General features: G+C 50.8%; 1 protein-coding gene across 3 annotated transcripts in view; it reads right to left on the reverse strand.

Annotated features, from left to right (window-relative positions):
- The window catches only part of FGF12 (fibroblast growth factor 12), a 399,444-nt gene that overhangs the window by 15,949 nt on the left and 370,824 nt on the right, over positions 1-12,671 (reverse strand). For all 3 annotated transcript variants that reach the window (XM_060242866.1, XM_060242865.1, XM_060242864.1), the window contains exon 4: positions 3,720-3,918. In XM_060242866.1, coding sequence (XP_060098849.1) covers positions 3,720-3,918 — 199 coding nt within the window. The remainder of the gene's footprint in view (positions 1-3,719; positions 3,919-12,671) is intronic.

A 12,671-nucleotide genomic window follows, 5' to 3' on the forward strand; every position in this document is an offset into this window, starting at 1 on the left:
CTTATGTGACACAGAGTGTTGGACTGGAGGGGCCACTGGCCTGATCCAACATGGCTTCTCTTATGTTCTTCTGTGACACAGAGTGTTGGACTGGAGGGGCCACTGGCCTGATCCAACATGGCTTCTCTTATGTTCTTCTGTGACACAGAGTGTTGGACTGGAGGGGCCACTGGCCTCATCCAACATGGCGTCTCTTATGTTCTTAAGACGTCGTTCGCCTCCCCTCCATCTTATTCTCAGCACAACAACCCTGTGAGGTAGGTTAGGCGGAAAGACTGAGTGACTAGCCCAAGGCCAACCAGTGAGCTTCTGTAGCGCAGCAGTGACTTGAACCTGGGTCTCCCAGATCCTAACCCAACATTCTAACCTTTCTGCCATGGTGGTTCTTTCCTTATTGAGCAGTCTTGCTGAAACTGGGCTGGGTCTGGTCTGTGCTTGGACGGGAGCCCCTTCCCCTTCCCCGCCCCCACTTCCATGAGAGACGCTGACAATGAAAACAAGCAACCCCCAAATGTAGGGCTGCAGGAAGGATTCAGACCACAGACTCCCCGGTCCAACCTCCAGTCTTTTGAGGACAACCCCTGACTTGCTCAATCTCATTTGAAAATTAAGCTTGGTCAACCCCAGGACCATCTAGTCCAGCGGTGGCCAAACATGCTGAACGTAAGAGTAACACAGAATAAATGCCAGATGTCTGAGAGCTGCAAGACATGAAAATCAGATGTTTGAGAGCTGCGAGGGAGGGAGGGAGGGAGGGAGGGAGGGAGGGAGGGCGGAAGGAAGGAAGGAAGGAAGGAAGGAAGGAAGGAAGGAAGGAAGGAAGGAAGGAAGGAAGGAAGGAAGGAAGGAAAAATAGATGGGGAGGTGGAGGGAGGAGAGGCAGAAAGAAAGCAACTTTAACTTTTAATGCAGTCTCCAAGCTGACCAACAGGGTGGTAGGGGCTTTGAGAGCCAAACAATATGTATGAAAGAGCCACATGTAGCTCCTGAGCCACAGTTTGGCCACTGTCAAGCATGCTGTTTCTAAGTACTGATTTATTCAGACCTTTCTTATTCTCCTCTTCCCCCTCTCTTTCATCCCTCTTCCTTCCCCCACTTCGGGTACATAATAAAACCTTGTATGCAGCAGTGTAAAGTGCCTCTCCCCTGGATTCACACAGCCATGCCTTATCAGCTAGCAGGGAATGTGTGAGAAATGGAGACATGAACATTCCTTAGTCATAAAGAGACAGTGATGAGTAGCCTTTGAACCTTCATCCCCATTTGCATCTTTATGTTATCCTTTTCATTTCATTTTATTCGATTTATATCCCGCCCTCCCCACCGAGGTGGCTCAGGGCAGCTCACAACATAAAATTCTAACAATAAGATTAATAAATATTAAAACACATTAAATAGTTTACAGCAGTTAAAACAAGAAAACAAGAAAACGATCTATCAATGTGCTATCCTACAACCTTCCTTTGGGGTTTTCAGGTACCGGTCAGTTATATACCAACCGGAAGAGGACTGTCTTACAGGCCCTGCGGAACTGCCCAAGGTCCCACAGGGCCCTCACCTCTTCCGGTAGCTGGTTCCACCAACAAGGGGCTGTAATCGAAAAGGCCCTGTCCCCTGGTTGACTTCAGACGGGCCTCCTTCGGCTTGGGGATTGTTAGTAGATTTTGAGAACCAGATCTAAGCACTCTGTGGGGAACATGTGGGGAGAGACGGTCCCCTAAGGTAGGCAGGTCCTAGGCCATATAGGGCTTTAAAGGTAATAACCGGCACCTTGTACCGAACCGGTATATTATTGGCAGCCAGTGCAGTCCCCGGAGCCCTGGCTGAATGTGCTCCCACCTGGGGAGCCCTAATAACAGCCGGGTGGCGGCATTCTGCACTAGCTGCAACTTCCGGGTTCGGCACAGGGGCAGCTCCATGTAGAGGGCATTACAGTAGTCCAACCTTGAGGTGACCATTGCATGGATCACTGTTGCCAGATCGTCGTGTTCCAGGAAAGGGGCCAACTGCCTCGCCCGCCTAAGATGAAAGAATGCGGACTTAGCAGTGGCTGCTATTTGGGCCTCCGTTGTCAGGGCAGGCTCCAATAGTACCCCCAAGCTCTTGACCCTGTGTGCCATTGTCAGTGGCACACCGTCAAAGGCTGGTAGGGGAATTTCCCTTCCCAGACCACGTCGACCCAAGCAAAGGACCTCTGTCTTCGCTGGGTTTGGTTTCAATCTACTCAGCCTGAGCCATCTAGCCATGGCTTGTAACGCCAGGTCTGGGACACAGTCAGGCCGTCCGTCCATGAGTAGATAGAGCTGGGTGTCGTCAGCATATTGGTGACAACCCAACCCATACCTACGGGCCATCTGGGCAAGGGGGTGCATGTAGATGCTGAACAACATCGGGGAGAGCACTGCCCCCTGAGGCACCCCGCAATCAAGCGTGTGTCTCTGGGACAGTTCACCCCCAATCGCCACCCTTTGTCCCCCGACCTTCGAGGAAAGAGGAAAGCCATTGTAAGGCCAGCCCCTGAATCCTCGCGTCGGCGAGACGGCAAGTCAGCAACCGGTGGTCAACCGTATCTAACGCTTCCGATAGGTCTAACAACATCAGTACCCGCCGAGCCGCCTTGGTCCAGATGCCGCTGAAGGTCATCCACCAGAGCAACCAGCACTGTCTCCGTCGTGTGACCCAGGTGAAAGCCGGACTGATGGGGATCGAGAACAGAAGCATCCTCCAGAAAACTCCGTAACTGCAACACCACTGCCCTCTCAATGGGCGTTTTCGCACTGACCTTCAAGTGGCGCGACCACCCTCTTCACACCGGAGGATCTGCGCGGATTTCGCACAAGAAGCGCCGGAGCACCCAAAAGAGCCGGCGACTTCCGTCGCAAAAGCCGCTCAAACGGAAACCGCCAAGAAGCAGGAAAACGTTTGAGCGGCTTTTGCGACGGAAGTCGCCGGCTCTTTTGGGTGCTCCGGCGCTTCTTGTGCGAAATCCGCGCAGATCCTCCGGTGTGAAGAGGGTGGTCACGCCACTTGAAGGTCAGTGTGAAAACGCCCAATGAGTTTACCCAAAAAAGGGTAAATTCGAGACCGGCTGATAGTGTGCCAATTCGGCCGGATCTAGCGTTGATTTTTTCAGGAGAGGGCGGACCACTGCCTCTTTTAGAGGTGCTGGAATCTATCCCTTCCATCAGGGATCTATTCATGAAGTTATCTGTAACCCTGCCTTTTGAACTAACCTATAAGACTCTATGTAACTCTAAATTCAGTATCACTTCCAGTGAATCCGTCCTTGGAACAAGTCATAGAGTTTCAATAAAGCAAGTCTTTGATTTACAATGAAAGCTTGATTATTTCGAAACATCGATGCTTGACAGCCACTCCTGATCTAGTCCAACCCCTCCGCACAAGGTAGGAAATTCACAAACACCTCCCCCTCAATTCACAGGATCCACATTGCTGTTCATGCGGATCCTGTGAATTTAGGAGGCGTCTGTGTATTTCCTGCACTGTGCAGTGGGTTGGACTAGATGACCCTGGAGGGGGTTCCCTTCCAATGCTAGGATTCTATGACCTCACCAGCTCAGTTCAGTCCAAACTCACCTACCCGCTTATCCCCATGTCCTTCATCTTTGCCGAGGCCCACTGCCAATCTGTCCCGAGTCATGCCTTCCCCCTTCCCACCCCACCATGCCGAGAAAAAGCCCCTCTGGAACTCGCCCTACCTTCTATGGGTTTGGGTACAAAATGTGAAGATGGTTTGGTCTTTTTCACCCGGTTCCCCTTCATGATCTGTCCTTCTTTATTGAGTCCCAAGAACCAAGCTCTTCCGGATTCCTGTTGCCGGTACAGCGTGGAGGAATATATAACGTAGTAGTTTTCAAAGACGGACTCCTTGAATTTGCACTCTGGTGTGAAGATGTCCTGCAGGGAGCGGAGGGGAAAAGAGAACAAGGAGGGGTTAACGGGATGCCATTTCAACGCCGCTGAGAGAGTTTCTTGTTCCTCTTATTACAATTTCTTTACATGAAAATGAGAGGAAGCAGGAGCACTTCAAGGCATCCTATGGCATAAAGGAGGAGTCAAGTGCTCCTTGAAGACCAACAAAGTTTTATCCAGAACGTAAACTTTCATGTGCTCCAAGCACACTTCATCAGACGAGGAATCTGGTACAGTGAGAAGGCTATAGAGCAGGGGTGGCCAACGGTAGCTCTCCAGATGTTTTTGCCTACAACTCCCATCAGCCCCAGCCAGCATGGCCATGCTGGCCATGCTGGCTGGGGCTGATGGGAGTTGTAGGCAAAAAAACATCTGGAGAGCTACCATTGGCCACCCCTGGTATACAGAGCTGGTAGGCAGTGGTTTAGAATGCAAAATGGTACAAATTTAAGATCCAATGACAGAATAGTAAAATTAACAAACTGAGCAAACCTTTGATCTGGGTAGCACGAGCACGAGAACGCAACGAAACAGTAAAATGTCAAAATGTGAGAACGTCTGTTAATCGCTCTATTGTATGAGCCTGGGCCAAAAAGGGGGCATTTCTTTCTCAGACGTTTCCCCATCCAACTAATTTACCTTATAACATATAACATACATATAGTTTGCCATTAGAAGAAAAATACATTAAAATATAGTAGAAGATGGGTTTAGTATACACGTAACGAGATAAACAGCCAATATCCCTATCTGAGTGTGTCAATACAGCTAAAAGAGAAATACATTGGATGTTCTTGTCCACCTAATTTACTATTTAACATGTAAATGTCATTCTAGTTTTGCCATTACGAAAAAAAAAATACAATAAAATATAGTGAAAATGGGTTAAGGACATGTAATGAGATAAACAGCCAATATCCCTGTTTTGAGTATGTCAATTCCAAAAAATTATTCTGATACACTGTTCTAAAATAAAGTGAATAGATCCACTCGGAGCTATTCTATGGCACAGTTGTCTGCTTGGGAAAGCTTGGAAAGGTGCCATCACGAGAAAGGCCCTGCTGGGTTCAGGCCAAAGGGCTTCCAGACCACTCTTTTCAAGCCACGGTGCGAGAGAGAGCTCAGCAGAGGGGGTGGAGGGCTCTGCGCATCCATATCCCTGCAAGGCCAGGGGTCTTTGTCCCTGGGGAGCAGACTGCCTGAAAGGGTTGTGCAGGAACTCGCCCCCTCCCAATTATTCATGTCAAACTATGCTCTCACATGGCCTTTTATTTTAATAAACCCTACCAGACCAAAGGGACTTCCAGCTCCATGCTCTGCACTCGTCTGATGCAAACTAATCCACAAAATGTTTTTTTTAGCTGACTCGTCGAGCAAGAAAAGCGTTCTGCCCTACAGGCTTCAAATGGAGATTACAATGTGAGATTGTTGAATTTGAGTTCATCTACAAATTCAAAGCAGGGGACAACCCCCTCCCCACCCCACACACGCACACTGAATAGGGACACTGAGTTGCTATCTCTCTCCAGTTCAGGGGTGGCCAAACATGCTAAAGGTAAGAGGCACACAGAATAAATATCAGATGTTTGAGAGCCACAAGACATGAATGTCAGCGGTTTGAGAGCCACAAAACAGGAAGGAAGGAAGGAAGGAAGGAAGGAAGGAAGGAAGGAAGGAAGGAAGGAAGGAAGGAAGGAAGGAAGGAAGGAAGGAAGGAAGGAAGGAAGGAAGGGAGGGAGGGAGGGAGGGAGATAAATAGGAGGGGGCAGGAGGGAAGGAGGGAGAGAAAGGAAGCAACTTTAATTTTAAATGCATTCTCCAAGCTGCCAGCTGGCTTGGAGAAATAATTCAAAGAGAGAAATGCCTTCTCCACGTGGGCCTATGGGGCAGTGGCAGCTTCAAGAGGTACACAATATGTGTGAAAGAGCCACATCTGGCTCCTGAGCCAGTTTGGCCACCTCTGCTACAGATGCTAACTTTCTGCTCCCAAGCACTTCAGGCTCATTACTTTTTGCATTGAACCTCTGCATCTGATCCAGAGTTCCTTCTTTCCTACTATCCGCCCACCTCTGGACTTGAAGAGAAGGACTCCGGGATCTCCATTCTGACTTCTGCCAAAGGCAGCTTAGACTCTAGAAAGCTCATACCCCCTCCCAAAATCTTATTGGTCTCTGAAGTGCTTAAAATCTAATGGGTGAAAATGTCTCCCAGAGATGTCAGGAAATTTCTATCCGCAGAAGTGATCACCATCTTCAAGTCCTTGAAGGGCTGTCCTATAGAGGATGGTGTGGAATTGTTTTCTGGGGCCCCGGAAACCCGGTTCTCCCAGATAAGAGAGCTATGGCTGACCCAAGGCCATCCCAGCAGCTGCAAGTGGAGGAGTGGGGAATCAAACCCGGTTCTCCCAGATAAGAGAGCTCTGGCTGACACAACACCATTCCAGCAGCTGCAAGTGGAGGAGTGGGGAATCATACCCGGTTCCCCCAGATAAGAGAGCTCTGGCTGACCCAAGGCCATTCCAGCAGCTGCAAGTGGAGGAGTGGGGAATCAAACCCGGTTCTCCCAGATAAGAGAGCTATGGCTGACCCAAGGCCATCCCAGCAGCTGCAAGTGGAGGAGTGGGGAATCACACCCGGTTCTCCCAGATAAGAGAGCTCTGGCTGAGCCAAGGCCATTCCAGCAGCTGCAAGTGGAGGAGTGGGGAATCAAACCCGGTTCTCCCAGATAAGAGAGCTCTGGCTGACCCAAGGCCATTCCAGCAGCTGCAAGTGGAGGAGTGGGGAATCAAACCCGGTTCTCCCAGATAAGAGAGCTATGGCTGACCCAAGGCCATTCCAGCAGCTGCAAGTGGAGGAGTGGGGAATCAAACCCAGTTCTCCCAGATAAGAGAGCTGTAGCTGACACAAGGCCATTCCAGCAACTGCAAGTGGAGGAGTGGGGAATCAAACCCGGTTCTCACAGTTAAGAGAGCTCTGGCTGACCCAAGGCCATTCCAGCAGGTGCAAGTAGAGGAGTGGGGAATCAAACCCGGTTCTCCCAGATTAGAGAGCTCTGGCTGACCCAAAGCCATTCCAGCAGCTGCAAGTGGAGGAGTGGGGAATCAAAGCCGGTTCTCCCCGATAAGAGAGCTCTGGCTGACCCAAGGCCATTCCAGCAGCTGCAAGTGGAGGAGAGGGGAATCGAACCCTGTTCTCCCAGATAAGAGAGCTCTGGCTGACCCAAGGCCATTCCAGCAGCTGCAAGTGGAGGAGTGGGGAATCGAACCCTGTTCTCCCAGATAAGAGAGCTCTGGCTGACCCAAGGCCATTCCAGCAGCTGCAAGTGGAGGAGTGGGGAATCAAACCCAGTTCTCCCAGATAAGAGAGCTGTAGCTGACACAAGGCCATTCCAGCAACTGCAAGTGGAGGAGTGGGAAATCAAACCCGGTTCTCACAGTTAAGAGAGCTCTGGCTGACCCAAGGCCATTCCAGCAGGTGCAAGTAGAGGAGTGGGGAATCAAACCCGGTTCTCCCAGATAAGAGAGCTCTGGCTGACCCAAGGCCATTCCAGCAGCTGCAAGTGGAGGAGTGGGGAATCCAACCCTGTTCTCCCAGATAAGAGAGCTCTGGCTGACCCAAGGTCATTCCAGCAGCTGCAAGTGGAGGAGTGGGGAATCAAAGCCGGTTCTCCCCGATAAGAGAGCTCTGGCTGACCCAAGGCCATTCCAGCAGCTGCAAGTGGAGGAGTGGGGAATCGAACCCTGTTCTCCCAGATAAGAGAGCTCTGGCTGATCCAAGGCCATTCCAGCGGCTGCAAGTGGAGGAGTGGGGAATCAAACCAGGTTCTCCCAGATAAGAGAGCTCTGGCTGACCCAAGACCGTGCCAGCAGCTGCAAGTGGAGGAGGGGGGAATCCAACCCGGTTTTCCCAGATAAGAGAGCTGTGGCTGACCCAAGGCCATTCCAGCAGGTGCAAGTGGAGGAGTGGGGAATCAAACCCGGTTCTCCCAAATAAGAGAGCTCTGGCTGACCCAAGGCCATTCCAGCAGCTGCAGGTGGAGGAGTGGGGAATCCAACCCAGTTCTCCCAGATAAGAGAGCTCCGGCTGACCCAAGGCCATTCCAGCAGCTGCAAGTGGAGGAGTGGGGAATCCAACCCGGTTATCCCAGATAAGAGAGCTCTGGCTGACCCAAGGCCATTGCAGCAGCTGCAGGTGGAGGAGTGGGGAATCAAAACCAGTTCTCCCAGATAAGAGAGCTCTGGCTGACCCGAGGCCATTCCAGCAGCTGCAAGTGGAGGAGTGGGGAATCCAACCCGGTTCTCCCAGATAAGAGAGCTACGGCTGACCCAAGGCCATTCCAGCAGGTGCAAGTGGAGGAGTGGGGAATCAAACCCGGTTCTCCCAGATAAGAGAGCTACGGCTGACCCAAGGCCATTCCAGCAGCTGCAAGTGGAGGAGTGGGGAATCAAACCCGGTTCTCCCAGATAAGAGAGCTCTGGCTGACCCAAGGCCATTCCAGCAGCTGCAAGTGGAGGAGTGGGGAATCAAACCCGGTTCTCCCAGATAAGAGAGCTCTGGCTGACCCATGGCCATCCCAGAAGCTGCAAGTGGAGGAGTGGGGAATCAAACCCGGTTCTCCCAGATAAGAGAGCTCTGGCTGACCCAAGGCCATTCCAGCAGCTGCAAGTGGAGGAGTGGGGAATCAAACCCGGTTCTCCCAGATAAGAGAGCTCTGGCTGACCCAAGGCCTTTCCAGCAGCTGCAAGTGGAGGAGTGAGGAATCAAATCTGGTTCTCCCAGATAAGAGAGCTCTGGCTGACCCAAGGCCATTCCAGCAAGTGCAAGTGGAGGAGTGGGGAATCAAACCCGGTTCTCCCAGATAAGAGAGCTCTGGCTGACCCAAGGCCATTCCAGCAGCTGCAGGTAGAGGGGTGGGGAATCAACTCCGTTTCTCCCAGATAAGAGAGCTCTGGCTGACCCAAGGCCATTCCAGCAGGTGCAAGTGGAGGAGTGGGGAATCAAACCCGGTTCTCCCAGATAAGAGAGCTATGGCTGACCCAAGGCCATTCCAGCAGCTGCAAGTGGAGGAGTGGGGAATCAAACCCGGTTCTCCCAGATAAGAGAGCTCTGGCTGACCCAAGGCCATTCCAGCAGCTGCAAGTTGAGGAGGGGGGAATCAAACCCGGTTCTCCCAGATAAGAGAGCTCTGGCTGACCCAAGGCCATTCCAGCAGCTGCAAGTGGAGGAGTGGGGAATCAAACCCGGTTCTCGCAGATAAGAGCCTTAAGATGGTTAAACATTCCCTGGCCTATCTTGACAGCGTCATCAAGCTCTTTGCGATATTGGCAGCAGCCGCAACAGCATACACACCTCCGCTTCTGGAAACCATTTCTACAACACATTTATTATTTTCTTATCTACTTCATGGATACCCTGCCTTTCTCTCTCCAGGACAGGAGACAGTCAGAAGACAAATCTCCAATATCTGCAAAAGGCTGACGTTTCCCTCCAATGTGTAGCAAGCTGTACAGCTCTTTTTTCTAGAAGAAGATGATTTTGGATTTCTATCCTGCCATCCACTCTCAATCTCAAAGTCTCAGAGCAGAGACTCCTCCCCCACAACAGATACCCTGTGAAGTGAGTGGGGCTGAGAGAGCTCTCTCAGAAGCTGCCCTTTCAAGGACAACTCCTGTGAGAGCTAGGGCTGATGCAAGGCCATTCCAGCAGGTGCGAATGGGGGAGTGGGGAATCAAACTATAAGAGTTTTGGGAAACAAAGCTATAAATGCACACATTAAGGCGGTCAGAATGTTCCTGTCTTCTCCTACGATGGACTCCTGTGTTTTATGAGCACCATACCAAATCTTTTGCTTTGATTTTAATTTTTGTGGTGAGCACACACAGCGCAGGATGCATTGGAAAAAGAGCAGATGGGAGCAATTTTTCCATGTTATGGAGGAGGCTTCTCTTTTTTTGGCATAATACCTTTTAAAAAGAAGAGTTCAAAATGCATTGGGCCCTATTCCTAGAAATGAAATCAGTTTCCTGCAGCAACCGTAGATATTTTCCTCCCATTTTCCACTGTGGATCAATACAGCTCCCTTATTTCTCGACTGAAATATTTGCACAGAGTTCTCAGAGGAAAGAAAATATTGAATCTACTAATTGCAGGGTCCTTATTCGAATCATTCATCATGGAAACGCGTAGATCTGCATATTTCCCAACAGCATGAGCCTAAGCTGGCTATTATCCTGGCAGGGGTCACGACCTCCACTGACCCCCCCCCCCCACTGCGTCTCCCTCTTCAGCCCTGGTAGTCTTCCCAGGGTAGGGTTGCCAATCCCCAGGTGGGGGCAGGAAATCCCCTGAGTTCAGCACTCGGTGTCACATAAGAACATAAGAGAAGCCCTGTTGGATCAGGCCAATGGCCCCTCCAGTCCAACACTCTGTGTCACATAAGAACATAAGAGAAGCCCTGTTGGATCAGGCCAGTGGCCCATCCAGTCCAACACTCTGTGTCACATAAGAACATAAGAGAAGCCCTGTTGGATCAGGCCAGTGGTCCCTCCAGTCCAACCCTCTGTGTCACATAAGAACATAAGAGAAGCCATGTTGGATCAGGCCAGTGGCCCCTCCAGTCCAACACTCTGTGTCACATAAGAACATAAGAGAAGCCATGTTGGATCAGGCCAGTGGCCCCTCCAGTCCAACACTCTGTGTCACATAAGAACATAAGAGAAGCCATGTTGGATGAGGCCAGTGGCCCCTCCAGTCCAACACTCTGTGTCACATAAGAACATAAGAGAAGCCATGTTGGATGAGGCCAGTGGCCCCTCCAGTCCAACACTCTGGGTCACATAAGAACATAAGAGAAGCCATGTTGGATGAGGCCAGTGGCCCCTCCAGTCCAACACTCTGGGTCACATAAGAACATAAGAGAAGCCATGTTGGATCAGGCCAATAGCCCCTCCAGTCCAACACTCTGTGTCACATAAGAACATAAGAGAAGCCATGTTGGATGAGGCCAGTGGCCCCTCCAGTCCAACACTCTGGGTCACATAAGAACATAAGAGAAGCCATGTTGGATCAGGCCAATAGCCCCTCCAGTCCAACACTCTGTGCCACTTAAGAACATAAGAGCAGCCATGTTGGATCAGGCCAGTGGCCCATCCAGTCCAACAGTCCGTGTCACACAGTGGCCTATACACACACACACACACACACACACACACACACACTGTGGCTAATAGCCAATGATGGACCTCTGCTCCATATTTTTATCCAATCCCCCCTTGAAACTGGCTATGCTTGTAGCCACCACCAACTGCTGTGGCAGTGAGTTCCACGTTTTAATCACCCTTTGGGTGAAGAAGGACTTCCTATTATCTGTTCTAACCTGACTGCTCAGCAATTTCATCAAATGCCCACGAGTTCTTGTATTGTGGGAAAGGGAGAAAAGGACTTCTTTCTCTACTTTCTCCATCCCATGCATAGTCTTGTAAACCTCTATCATGTCACCCCTCAGTCGACGTTTCTCCAAGCTAAAGAGCCCCAAGCGTTTCAACCTTTCTTCATAGGGAAAGTGTCCCAACCCTTTAATCCTTCTGGTTGCCCTTTTCTGCACGAGGAAAGATTCTCTGAAGAAGGAAGTGACACCAGCTGCTGTGAAAACCATCCTGAGAAGCCCTCCCTGAACCGCCATGGAGCAGCCTGCACCAATTATCCCTTTCTTATTAGGCAATAATTCAAGCAAGAGGTGGCTGGGCCTCATCACGTTTCTGTAGGTGAGACAGAGCATGTGACCCCTTTGCACATCTTGTGTGGCTCTCAAAGCTCCCACCATCCCATTGGCTGGCTTGGAAGTCAAGCTAGCTGGAGGCTTGGTGAATGTGTTTAAGGTTAAAAGTTGCTATCTGTCCACCTTTCCCTCCCTCCTCCCTCCCCTCCATCTATTTGCCTTCCTCCCTCCCTCCCTCCCCCCCCTCCCTCCCTCCCTTCCTTCCTTCCATCCTTTCTTCCTCTCTTCCCTCCCTCCCTTCCCTTCTTCCCTCCCCTTCCCTCCTTCCCTTTTACCGACCTCAGAAGGATGGAAGGCTGAGTCAACAGACAATAAATGTAATTGTGTAGATGACTGGGGAAGGCAATGGCAAACCACCCCATAGAAAGTCTGCCATGAAAACATTGTGAAAGCAACATCACCCCAGAGTCAGAAACGACTGGTGCTTGCACAGGGGACCTTTCCTTTACTAACCCTAAAAAAGTAAAGGTAGTCCCCTGTGCAAGCACCAGTAGTTTCTGACTCTGGGGTGATGTTGCTTTCACAACGTTTTCACGGCAGACTTTTTACGGGGTGGTTTGCCATTGCCTTCCCCAGTCATCTACACTTTCCCACCAGCAAGCTGGGTATTCCTTTGACTGACCTCAGAAGGATGGAAGGCTGAGGCAACCTCGAGCTGGCTACCTGAAAAACCAGCTTTCACCGGGGATCGAACTCAGGTCGTGAGCAGAGAGCTCGGACTGCAGTACTGCAGCGTTACCACTCTGCGCCACAGGGCTCTTCAAAGGAAAGGTCCCCTGTGCAAGCACCAGTTGTTTCCGACTCTGAGGTGATGTTGCTTTCATGTTTTCACGGCAGACTTTTTACAGGGTGGTTTGCCATTGCCTTCCCCAGTCATCTACACTTTCCCACCAGCAAGCTGGGGACTCATTTTTCCGACCTCAGAAAGATGGAAGGCTGAGTCAACCTCGAGCCGGCTACCT

Source organism: Heteronotia binoei, chromosome 6 (genome assembly GCF_032191835.1).
Source record: "Heteronotia binoei isolate CCM8104 ecotype False Entrance Well chromosome 6, APGP_CSIRO_Hbin_v1, whole genome shotgun sequence".
Taxonomy (NCBI): domain Eukaryota; kingdom Metazoa; phylum Chordata; class Lepidosauria; order Squamata; family Gekkonidae; genus Heteronotia; species Heteronotia binoei.